Source organism: Phyllopteryx taeniolatus, chromosome 12 (genome assembly GCF_024500385.1).
Source record: "Phyllopteryx taeniolatus isolate TA_2022b chromosome 12, UOR_Ptae_1.2, whole genome shotgun sequence".
NCBI classification, from domain to species: Eukaryota; Metazoa; Chordata; class Actinopteri; order Syngnathiformes; family Syngnathidae; genus Phyllopteryx; species Phyllopteryx taeniolatus.
The window spans coordinates 19,537,036-19,549,210 of NC_084513.1; the positions used below are offsets into that span (position 1 = coordinate 19,537,036).

The window sequence follows — 12,175 nt, forward strand, 5'->3', positions numbered from 1 at the left end:
GGTGACTAATTGGTTCTCAGGTGCTGGCAATCAGCAATTAACACCATCTGCCAATCAGATGACACCCAGATAGTAAGATTGACAGAAAGAACGATATGTACCGGCATTACCAGATAACTAGCAACCCTTTACTGCTCAGTGACTGTTTTTTTTTTTGTCAATGTCTTTCTGTCTCCAAAGTGTTCTGTAAAGTGACTGTTGTCGTACTAGAGCGGCTCCAACTACCGGAGGCAAATTCCTTGTGTTTTTTGGACATACTTGGCAAATAAAGATGATTCTGATGCATTCCATAGATAGATAAATATTGGACCCTTCTCAAATTCTGTTTCCTCTACCACATTTTTTAAATTAAAAAAACATTTTTTGCCGTAATTAATCTAGGGGCCACGTTTCCTCTGTTTAAAATTTTAAAAATAAAAAAACATTTCCCCCTAAAATTAGTTGAGGGGCAACTCCAAGTGTGCTCACGGGTCACCCCATTGCCCATCCCTTATTTTAAGGTTAAACTCAAAGTAATTTCATTATTTTATACAGATTACCATTATATGGCCAAATGCTACTTAATCCCTTGCCTGCACAGTTGGCAATCATTTGACACTGGAAAGGAACATTTTGTATTTTTGGAATAAAAAATCATCCAACATACATCCAACTGTTAAATTTTCCCAATATGCTTTTTGCACAACGATAAATGGACCAGAACAGCAAAATTCATGCTTTTTTTGACTTCCAGTATCTCAACCTGATATTGTAACACTCTGTTCACTGGCAGCCCTCATGAGGACAAATGCAATAGAATCAAGTTCCTCAAACTTCTTACACCAAATATCTAAAACAAATGGCTCTCAAACTATTAAAATACACAAGCATATTCAGCCCGAGTGTTCAAAGGCAAGGCAGACGTTTCAGTCAAGTTTGAAGCCACCTGATTCAATAAATTCTTCCAAAACATTTAATCGGTAGCATCTTTTATTGCACCAGGCCAAGCTTACATTTTTCCCCACACAGTAGATTAGTAGGCGCAAATATATTCAATTTATGAAATCAATACAAAATGTCAAGTCTGGTTGAGGCTTTTTATTAAATCAGGTTGATAAACTTCAGACGCCAGCCCTCATCTGGTTGTCAGGTGGTACAGCCAGTCCCATGTGGGTGCCCACAGTGAGCCCAAACTTCTTGCCGGCGTGCTTCTCCTGGACCTCTGGCTTCAGCTGGAAGCCCTCTCCGTCAAAGCAGTCCATGGGTGTGAAACACAGCGGGGCCTCTTCCAAGAGACCCTCAAGGCGGCTGCGCCAGGCCTGGAGCATGGCAGCGCGGGCCTCCTGGGGCACGTGGGATGGAGCCCAGAAGATTTGAGGTGCCAGAACTTGGAAGCCACAGTAGTGCAGGATGCCATTCTGTTGAAATGTAAATGTTCAGCATTTGCAGTCATTGAGCAAGCCTGGCAATATTAAGCGCAAAATACCTGAATTGGCCAGAGTGTTACATTCATGTCACCATTGATGCCATTAGCACTGAACATGGACTCCTGAGAGCCAGTAGTGAAAGACAGCACAGCTCTCTTGTCCTGGAGGAGGAGGAGAACAGGTTAAGAATCAGTCTGCTGCTGTGAGCCAAACAGATAATATACCATTTACCACCTCTACACAACCCCGTTTTAATATTTTACACAAGCCTGAAATATTTTTTGCATGGGGCACCTTTCCTGTCTAACAAATCCCACACTAGTGCAACATGTGCAAATGAGACTACTGTCAAGTTGCCATGAATCATGTGAGAAACATTGCTGTCAGATAATGTACAAATCATACATTTCAACCAGTCAGATTCCTTGAGTTGGAGTCACTAAATAGCTATGAACTGTCACTTAGCACATTGGTAGGAGTTTTGGGGCAGTGCCAGTTAGCCAAAGCAAACTTCAGTCTGTATAGCCAACACTGCAGCTCCGCTTGGCTTTGAACTCTCTTTCTGAGGAAAAACTGCAGCTCTTCACCCAGGCTGAAACTGAGGGTAGCATTTAAAATTGGACTCAGACAACAGTTGGACCAAATTTCAAATGCCAGACATTTAACAAGCAGCTCACAGGACAAAGACACTTTACTCAATGAATCCAGTTGAAACACCTCACCTTGAAGATGCCCCGACTGTACCGCTTCTCTTTGGAGTGCGCATAGCCAGGCACGAGCACCCGGTCGATCCAGCCCTTCAGGATGGCAGGCAGACTGAACCAGTACATGGGGAACTGAAAACCATTGCACTTGTGCTCAGTGACTCAAATGGGCACAGTTTGACGAGTAACCTTAAAACCCTTTGCCAGACTACCTGGAAGATGATGAGATCGGCTTCTGAGAGTTTCCGTTGCTGGTCAGTGATGTCGGCGGACAGTTTTCCTTCCTCCCACGCCGCTTTGGTCTCCTTGGCATAATGGAAGTGCTCAGCCTGCTTGACCTCACCTTAGGACAAGTTGGAGACTACATATTAGGGGCGAATGGGGAGAGTGCCTCACCAGATGGCCGTTTAGTCAAACAGTGATTACATTTATTACAGATTGCAACAAGTGTAACTCTTGAATATGCCCCCCTTCATTGCCTTATGGTGGGGGGAATTCATTCAGATTCTACCCAGTGTATAAAAGGAAATTAACACTTTGAAATGTTACAAAATTCAATTTTAACATTCAAAAGCACTCTCATGCAACCAGCCCATAGTTTTGTGTAAGAAAAACAAGCTAGTGGGTGCACCTGCCATTTTCTCTTTAAAGTTAGAGGTGGCAGATGAATTCCACCATACTGTATCAGTACATCTGCTAGATGGGTACCTTGTTACTTCAGTTTGTCATTTTCTTGAGTTTAACAATGTTAGAAGTGGGAAACTGTCCTGCAGTCCAACCAACTTAGGGGGGAGAAGAAAAAAAAATAAACATTTAAAATTTACCACACAAGCTAAAAGATTGGCTGGCTTTGCATTGTCCTGCAGTCTGGTAAATTTGGTCTGATTGCATAAGGTCACGTTTGCAGAAAATTTTATTTAAAAAAGTCCACTCTGCACACAAGTGTTAAGATGAAGTGGTTGGTTTTTGGCAACAAATTTTAGTTCCGATAAAATCACCACCTAAACGAGAACAGACAACTTGAATCACCCTCAGTAATGATGTCCTCAGCTGTAGCGGTGGCTTTAAACTTCATAGCATAGAGGTCGGACACGGTCACCGTGCAGCCCGTAGCGGTGAGAACATCCACAGCAATGTCTTTGGCAGCAGCGTTGAAAGAGCCGGGGCTCTGGTGGGCATACACAAGCAGCGCCTTCTTTTCTGCCAAAGCTAGATTTAAAAAGACAGCAAGAAAACAATTATCACCATAAGCAAATCATTGTAGCTTGTCGATGAGATCATGACAAGGAAGGAAGCAGGCAGGCAGGCAAGGCAGCAGGCAGGCAGGCAAGGAAGCAGGCAGGCAGGCAAGGAAGCAGGCAGGCAGGCAAGGAAGCAGGCAGGCAGGCAAGCAAGGAAGCAGGCAGGCAGGCAAGCAAGGAAGCAGGCAGGCAAGCAAGGAAGGAAGGAAGCAGGCAAGCAAGGAAGGAAGGAAGGAAGGACGGAAGGACGGAAGGACGGAAGCAGGCAAGGCAAAACCAACCATACCCATTTCCAAATCAGCTGCTGCCACGCACGCGCACACAGTGAGAGTGAAGTGCTGCTGAGGTGACCAATACAAGCGTTGAAGGGTTTTTATACCGGATGACTAATTGGTTCTCAGGTGCTGGCAATCAGCAATTAACACCATCTGCCAATCAGATGACACCCAGATAGTAAGATTGACAGAAAGAACGATATGTACCGGCATTACCAGATAACTAGCAACCCTTTACTGCTCAGTGACTGTTTTTTTTTTTGTCAATGTCTTTCTGTCTCCAAAGTGTTCTGTAAATTGACTGTTGTCGTACTAGAGCGGCTCCAACTACTGGAGGCAAATTCCTTGTGTGTTTTTTGGACATACTTGGCAAATAAAGATGATTCTGATGCATTCCATAGATAGATAAATATTGGACCCTTCTCAAATTCTGTTTCCTCTACCACATTTTTTAAATTAAAAAAACATTTTTTGCCGTAATTAATCTAGGGGCCACGTTTCCTCTATGTTTAAAATTTTAAAAATAAAAAAACATTTCCCCCTAAAATTAGTTGAGGGGCAACTCCAAGTGTGCTCACGGGTCACCCCATTGCCCATCCCTTATTTTAAGGTTAAACTCAAAGTAATTTCATTATTTTATACAGATTACCATTATATGGCCAAATGCTACTTAATCCCTTGCCTGCACAGTTGGCAATCATTTGTCACTAGAAAGGAACATTTTGTATTTTTGGAATAAAAAATCATCCAACATACATCCAACTGTTAAATTTTCCCAATATGCTTTTTGCACAACGATAAATGGACCAGAACAGCAAAATTCATGCTTTTTTTGACTTCCAGTATCTCAACCTGATATTGTAACACTCTGTTCACTGGCAGCCCTCATGAGGACAAATGCAATAGAATCAAGTTCCTCAAACTTCTTACACCAAATATCTAAAACAAATGGCTCTCAAACTATTAAAATACACAAGCATATTCAGCCCAAGTGTTCAAAGGCAAGGCAGACATTTCAGTCAAGTTTGAAGCCACCTGATTCAATAAATTCTTCCAAAACATTTAATCGGTAGCATCTTTTATTGCACCAGGCCAAGCTTACATTTTTCCCCACACAGTAGATTAGTAGGCGCAAATATATTCAATTTATGAAATCAATACAAAATGTCAAGTCTGGTTGAGGCTTTTTATTAAATCAGGTTGATAAACTTCAGACGCCAGCCCTCATCTGGTTGTCAGGTGGTACAGCCAGTCCCATGTGGGTGCCCACAGTGAGCCCAAACTTCTTGCCGGCGTGCTTCTCCTGGACCTCTGGCTTCAGCTGGAAGCCCTCTCCGTCAAAGCAGTCCATGGGTGTGAAACACAGCGGGGCCTCTTCCAAGAGACCCTCAAGGCGGCTGCGCCAGGCCTGGAGCATGGTGGCGCGGGCCTCCTGGGGCACGTGGGATGGAGCCCAGAAGATTTGAGGTGCCAGAACTTGGAAGCCACAGTAGTGCAGGATGCCATTCTGTTGAAATGTAAATGTTCAGCATTTGCGGTCATTGAGCAAGCCTGGCAATATTAAGCGCAAAATACCTGAATTGGCCAGAGTGTTACATTCATGTCACCATTGATGCCATTAGCACTGAACATGGACTCCTGAGAGCCAGTAGTGAAAGACAGCACAGCTCTCTTGTCCTGGAGGAGGAGAACAGGTTAAGAATCAGTCTGCTGCTGTGAGCCAAACAGATAATATACCATTTACCACCTCTACACAACCCCATTTTAATATTTTACACAAGCCTGAAATATTTTTTGCATGGGGCACCTTTCCTGTCTAACAAATCCCACACTAGTGCAACATGTGCAAATGAGACTACTGTCAAGTTGCCATGAATCATGTGAGAAACATTGCTGTCAGATAATGTACAAATCATACATTTCAACCAGTCAGATTCCTTGAGTTGGAGTCACTAAATAGCTATGAACTGTCACTTAGCACATTGGTAGGAGTTTTGGGGCAGTGCCAGTTAGCCAAAGCAAACTTCAGTCTGTGTAGCCAACACTGCAGCTCTGCTTGGCTTTGAAAACTCGTTCTGAGGAAAAACTGCAGCTCTTCACCCAGGCTGAAACTGAGGGTAGCATTTAAAATTGGACTCAGACAACAGTTGGGCCAAATTTCAAATGCCAGACATTTAACAAGCAGCTCACAGGACAAAGACACTTTACTCAATGAATCCAGTTGAAACACCTCACCTTGAAGATGCCCCGACTGTACCGCTTCTCTTTGGAGTGCGCATAGCCAGGCACGAGCACCCGGTCGATCCAGCCCTTCAGGATGGCAGGCAGACTGAACCAGTACATGGGGAACTGAAAACCATTGCACTTGTGCTCAGTGACTCAAATGGGCACAGTTTGATGAGTAACCTTAAAGCCCTTTGCCAGACTACCTGGAAGATGATGAGATCGGCCTCTGAGAGTTTTCGTTGCTGGTCAGTGATGTCGGCGGACAGTTTTCCTTCCTCCCACGCCGCTTTGGTCTCCTTGGCATAATGGAAGTGCTCAGCCTGCTTGACCTCACCTTAGGACAAGTTGGAGACTACATATTAGGGGCGAATGGGGAGAGTGCCTCACCAGATGGCCGTTTAGTCAAACAATGATTACATTTATTACAGATTGCAACAAGTGTAACCCTTGAATATGCCCCCCTTCATTGCCTTATGGTGGGGGGAATTCATTCAGATTCTAACGAGTGTATAAAAGGAAATTAACACTTTGAAATGTTACAAAATTCAATTTTAACATTCAAAAGCACTCATGCAACCAGCCCATAGTTTTGTGTAAGAAAAACAAGCTAGTGGGTGCACCTGCCATTTTCTCTTTAAAGTTAGAGGTGGCAGATGAATTCCACCATACTGTATCAGTACATCTGCTAGATGGGTACCTTGTTACTTCAGTTTGTTATTTTCTTGAGTTTAACAATGTTAGAAGTGGGAAACTGTCCTGCAGTCCAACCAACTTAGGGGGGAGAAGAAAAAAAATAAAAATTTAAAATTTACCACACAAGCTAAAAGATTGGCTGGCTTTGCATTGTCCTGCAGTCTGGTAAATTTGGTCTGATTGCATAAGGTCACGTTTGCAGAAAATTGTATTTAAAAAAGTCCACTCTGCACACAAGTGTTAAGATGAAGTGGTTGGTTTTTGGCAACACATTTTAGTTCCGATAAAATCACCACCTAAACGAGAACAGACAACTTGAATCACCCTCAGTAATGATGTCCTCAGCTGTAGCGGTGGCTTTAAACTTCATAGCATAGAGGTCGGACACGGTCACCGTGCAGCCCGTAGCGGTGAGAACATCCACAGCAATGTCTTTGGCAGCAGCGTTGAAAGAGCCGGGGCTCTGGTGGGCATACACAAGCAGCGCCTTCTTTTCTGCCAAAGCTAGATTTAAAAAGACAGCAAGAAAACAATTCACACCATAAGCAAATCATTGTAGCTCATCACTGAGATCATGAAACAGAATCAAACACACAAAAGGAATCGGCCGCACCCATTTCCAAAGTCAGCTGCTGCAGCGGACACAGTGAGGGTGAAGAGCTGCTGAGGTGACCAACATAAGCTGTGAAGGGTTTTTATACCGGGTGACTAATTGGTTCTCAGGTGCTGGCAATCAGCAATTAACACCATCTGCCAATCAGATGACACCCAGATAGTAAGCTTGACAGAAAGAACGATATACATTCCATAGATAGGTAGATAGACAGATAAATATTGGCTGCCTTCTCAAATTCTCACAGTTTCCTCTACCACATTTTTAAAATTTAAATATATATATATTTTATTTATTTTTACCGTAAAATTAATCTAGGGTGCACTTCAACTTTGGGAACTGGCCACATTTCCTCTACCGTGGTTAAAATTTAAAAAATAAAATATTTCCCCCTAAAATTAGTTGAGGGGCAACTCCAAGTGTGCTCATGGGTCGCACAGTTGCCCATCTTTGATCTAAAGGTTAAACTCAGAGTAATTGCACTATTTTATTATACAGATTACCTTTATTGTTTTGGCAAATGCTACTTAATCCCTAGCCTGCACAGTTAGTTGGCAACCATTTGACACTGGGAAAGAACATTTCCTATTTTGGAAAAAAAAAAAAACAGCTCTAAATGATGACCAGATCAAATCAACAGGCATTCAACAATGAATTGTACCAAGCGAGTCCATTGTGTTTTTAAATTGAATCTAAGGAAGAAAGCACTACTTTTGAGTCTTGAGCCAAGTCCAATAATGATTCTACTAACCCAAATTACTTCCTTAGGCCTCTGAATGGCTATTACTTTTCTACCAATGCATACATTTATCACCACTCCCAAAAGTTGGGGCTTTCGGGTGAAATGTTAGAATGAACCTAAAAGGCACTGTAACCAAATCTGACCGCTATACTTTTGAATGCATACAGCCAACTGTTCAATTTTCCCAGTACTTGTTTTGCACAACTATGAAAAGGACAGCAAAATTCAGATGCTTTTTACAGACTTCCAGTGTCTCTGCATCTCAACCCAATATTGTAACGCTCAGGTCAGCAGCCACTGAGAACATATTGTAGTCCCAAGAGTTGTCAAGTGCTCCTAGCAACCACACCCCACTGCTTGCACAAAGTCGGTTGCAATATGCTTCAGTTCACTGTCAGCCCTAATGAGGGTAAATGCAATGGAATGAAGTTCCTCAACCTTCTTACACCAAGTATAATCCAAAACAAATGGCTCTCAAACTATTAAAATACACCAGCATATTCAGCCCAAGTCTTCAAAAGGCAAGGGAGAAGTTGCCAATTTTGAAGCCAATTGATTCAATAAATTCTTCCAAAACATTTGTAGCATCTTTTATTCCACCAGGCCAAGTTTACATTTTTCCTACACAGTAGATTAGTAGGCGCAAATATATTCAATTTATGAAATCAATACAAAATGTCAAGTCTGGTTGAGGCTTTTTATTAATCAAGTTGATAAACTTTAGACGCCAGCCTTCATCTGGTTGTCAGGTGGTACAGCCAGTCCCATGTGGGTGCCCACAGTGAGCCCAAACTTCTTGCCGGCGTGCTTCTCCTGGACCTCTGGCTTCAGCTGGAAGCCCTCTCCGTCAAAGCAGTCCATGGGTGTGAAACACAGCGGGGCCTCTTCCAAGAGACCGTTAAGGCGGCTGCGCCAGGCCTGGAGCATGGCGGCCCGGGCCTCCTGGGGCACGTGGGATGGAGCCCAGAAGATTTGAGGTGCCAGAACTTGGAAGCCACAGTAGTGCAGGATGCCATTCTGTTGGAATGTAAATGTTCAACATTTGCGGTCATCGAGCAAGACTGGCAATATTAAGCACAAAATACCTGAATTGGCCAGAGTGTTACATTCATGTCACCATTGATGCCATTAGCACTGAACATGGACTCCTGAGAGCCAGTAGTGAAAGACAGCACAGCTCTCTTGTCCTGGAGGAGGAGAAGAGGTTAAGAATCAGTCTGCAGCTGTAAGCCAAACAAATACCATTTAACAACCTCGTTTAAATATTTTTGGGTGGGACAGCTTTCCAGTCTAACAAACCCCACACTAGTGCAGCATGTGCAATGAGACTACAGTTTTAAGTTGAATGAATCATGTAAGAAACATGGCTGTCAGATAAAGTACAAATCATACATTTTAACCAGTCAGAGTTACTAAATAGCTATGAATTGTCACTTAGTACATTGGTAGGAGTTTTGGGGCAGTGCCAGTTAGCCGAAGCAAACTTCAATCTGTGTAGCCAACAACACTGCAGCGCTGCTTGGCTTTGAAAACTGGTTCTGAGGAAAAACTGTAGCTCTTCACCCAGGCAGAAACCGATGGTAGCATTTAAAATTTGCCTGAGACAACAGTTGGGCCAAATTTCAAATGGCAGACATTTAACAAGCAGCTCACAAGACAAAGACACGTTACTCAATGAATCCAGTTGAAACACCTCACCTTGAAGATGCCCCGACTGTACCGCTTCTCTTTGGAGTGCGCATAGCCAGGCACGAGCACCCGGTCGATCCAGCCCTTCAGGATGGCGGGCAGACTGAACCAGTACATGGGGAACTGAAAACCATTGCACTTGTGCTCAGTGACACAAACGGGCACCGCTTGATTAGGAACCTTAAAACCCTTTGCCAGACTACCTGGAAGATGATGAGATCAGCCTCTGAGAGTTTACGTTGCTGGTCAGTGATGTCGGCGGACAGTTTTCCTTCCTCCCACGCTGCTTTGGTCTCCTTGGCATAATGGAAGTGCTCAGCCTGCTTGACTTCACCTGAGGACAAGTTGGAGACTACATATTAGGTGGAAGTCACTTTTGGCAGAGATTTGTTTTAAAAATGATTTCAAGTCCACTCTGCACACAAGTGTTAAGATGAAGTGGTTGGTTTCCATAAACAGTTTTTGGTTTAGATAAAAACACCACCTAAACTAGAACAGACAGCTTTCCTTACCCTCAGTAATGATGTCCTCAGCTGTAGCGGTGGCTTTAAACTTCATAGCATAGAGGTCGGACACGGTCACCGTGCAGCCCGTAGCGGTGAGAACATCCACAGCAATGTCTTTGGCAGCAGCGTTGAAAGAGCCGGGGCTCTGGTGGGCATACACAATCAGCGCCTTCTTTTCTGCCAAAGCTAGATTTAAAAAGAGAGCAAGAAAACAATTAACACCACAAGCAAATGATTGTAGCTTGTCACTGAGATCATGAAAAGCAAACAAACACTCAAAAGGACCCAACCGTACCCATTTCCAAAGTTAGCTGCTGCAGCGGACACAGTGAGAGTGAAGAACTGCTGAGGTGACCGACACAAGCTGTGAAGGGCTTTTATACCGGATGACTAATTGGTTCTCAGGTGCTGGCAATCAGCAATTAACACCATCTGCCAATCAGATGACACCCAGATAGTTAGATTGACAGAAAGAACGATATACATTCCATAGATAGATAGATATTGACTTGATCTTGCGCATAGTTTCCCAATCTTCATGTTTAAGATCATCCAAAAAAAAATTGAATATCAGACAAAAATAACCCAGCTAAACATAAAATGGTAATTTTATTTATTAAAGGGGGGAAAAAACGATTCAAAATTACTTGGCCATGTGTGTAAAAGCAACAACTGAAATCAAGAGTTTTCTGTAACTGGCAAAGTCTTGCACATCTCTGTGGAGATATTTTGGCCCACTCTTTCTTCCAGAATTGTTTTAATTCAATCTGGTGTTGGAAGGTTTTCGAGCATGAACAAACTTTTTAAGGTCATGCCGCAGCATTTCAATCAGATTCATGTCCGGACTTTGATAAATACATAATAAAAATGTGTGTGTTGTGTTATATGTGCACAGCATGGGGAAACCCACCATACCATACCATACCATGCTGACCTAATGACAATTGTGCAAAATATGAAGTTTATAGTCACTTAATCCCATGATAAAAGTACACAACACACTTGGATGTCTATATTTCCCACCCTCACTATTCAGTGGTGGTTATTACTTGTGTGTGTGTGTTTTATTCCAGGACATATTGAAACCACGAGGCCCAAGGCAAGTGCGGCATCCCTTTTGCATGACTGCTGCCCTTTAATGGGTAACTCCTAAATTGGAGGGCGCCCACAAGGGAAAGAGGCGAGCGCATCAAAGGCCAACACGAGCTGGCACACATGTGCCATGTATCCTGCAGCAACTGTGCGTCTGCTTCATATTAGCATGCAAACTTTTATGCATGCGCGGAAAGAGTGAGCACCCCCCACCAAGCTTTCGGCCGCCTCATTCAAGATTTGCAACAAATGTGCTGTTTATGACTGTATGTTTTTATAACGCACACTCCGGCATAACGCGGTGGATGGCGAGCGATCATGTGTTTTGCTCTGAGCTATGCTTTCACCACATGGGTTTTGCTTGTGCCCTCGCTGGTATGTGTCACATTTATAGAGGTGTCGTGTCATAATGTGCAACATGAAAGACACACGGGAGACTTGCCATTTAATGTTTTTTTTCTTTTCCTATTATTAATTTGAGGGTTTATGGTCAAACTGCACTTTGTTACAGTGGCTTACGATAATATGAAATAGCGCATACTTTTGGTCGGTTGTTTTTGATGAATATTTAATAACACCAGCCGCTTCACACTCGGTTGCGAACTGCTCCAGTGAGAGTTGGAGATGACGGCCTGATGAAGCCAACAGAACCACATCATCTGCAAAAAAGCAGAGATGCAATACTGAGCCCACCAAACCGGACCCCCTCTACGCCTCGAAATTCTGTCCGTAAAATTATGAACAGAATCGGTGGGTGACAAAGGGCAGCCTCGGCAGAGTCCAACCCTCACCGGAAACGAGTCCGACTTACTGCCAGCAATGCGGACCAAACTCTGACACTGGTCGTACAGGGACCGAACAGGCCGTATCAGGGGATTTGGTACCCCATACTCCCGAAGCACCCACCACAGGACTCCCCACCGCCTAGCTCACACTGCACCAGACCCCTATGGCCCCTCCCACAGGTGGTGAGCCCATGGGAAGGGGG

At 43.6% G+C, this 12,175-nt stretch overlaps 3 protein-coding genes across 3 annotated transcripts; all 3 read right to left on the reverse strand.

Annotated features, from left to right (window-relative positions):
- Positions 1-1,062: 1,062 nt before the first annotated feature.
- LOC133487169 (ribosyldihydronicotinamide dehydrogenase [quinone]-like) lies at positions 1,063-3,744 on the reverse strand. Its single transcript, XM_061793283.1, has 6 exons — positions 3,638-3,744; positions 3,140-3,319; positions 2,323-2,453; positions 2,129-2,242; positions 1,466-1,567; positions 1,063-1,397 (listed from the first exon to the last, which is right to left on the reverse strand). The coding sequence occupies exons 1-6, from the start codon at positions 3,639-3,641 to the stop codon at positions 1,101-1,103; spliced, it is 828 nt and encodes a 275-aa protein (XP_061649267.1). The 5' UTR covers positions 3,642-3,744; the 3' UTR covers positions 1,063-1,100.
- Positions 3,745-4,798: 1,054 nt separating this feature from the next.
- Positions 4,799-7,234, reverse strand: LOC133487178 (ribosyldihydronicotinamide dehydrogenase [quinone]-like). Its single transcript, XM_061793347.1, has 6 exons — positions 7,159-7,234; positions 6,870-7,049; positions 6,056-6,186; positions 5,862-5,975; positions 5,202-5,303; positions 4,799-5,133 (listed from the first exon to the last, which is right to left on the reverse strand). Exons 1-6 carry the CDS (start codon positions 7,160-7,162, stop codon positions 4,837-4,839), a joined length of 828 nt encoding a protein of 275 aa, XP_061649331.1. The 5' UTR covers positions 7,163-7,234; the 3' UTR covers positions 4,799-4,836.
- A 1,349-nt stretch (positions 7,235-8,583) lies between these two features.
- On the reverse strand, positions 8,584-10,527 carry LOC133487087 (ribosyldihydronicotinamide dehydrogenase [quinone]-like). The gene is made up of 6 exons (XM_061793102.1): positions 10,391-10,527; positions 10,102-10,281; positions 9,793-9,923; positions 9,599-9,712; positions 8,986-9,087; positions 8,584-8,917 (listed from the first exon to the last, which is right to left on the reverse strand). The coding sequence occupies exons 1-6, from the start codon at positions 10,392-10,394 to the stop codon at positions 8,621-8,623; spliced, it is 828 nt and encodes a 275-aa protein (XP_061649086.1). The 5' UTR covers positions 10,395-10,527; the 3' UTR covers positions 8,584-8,620.
- Positions 10,528-12,175: the final 1,648 nt, after the last annotated feature.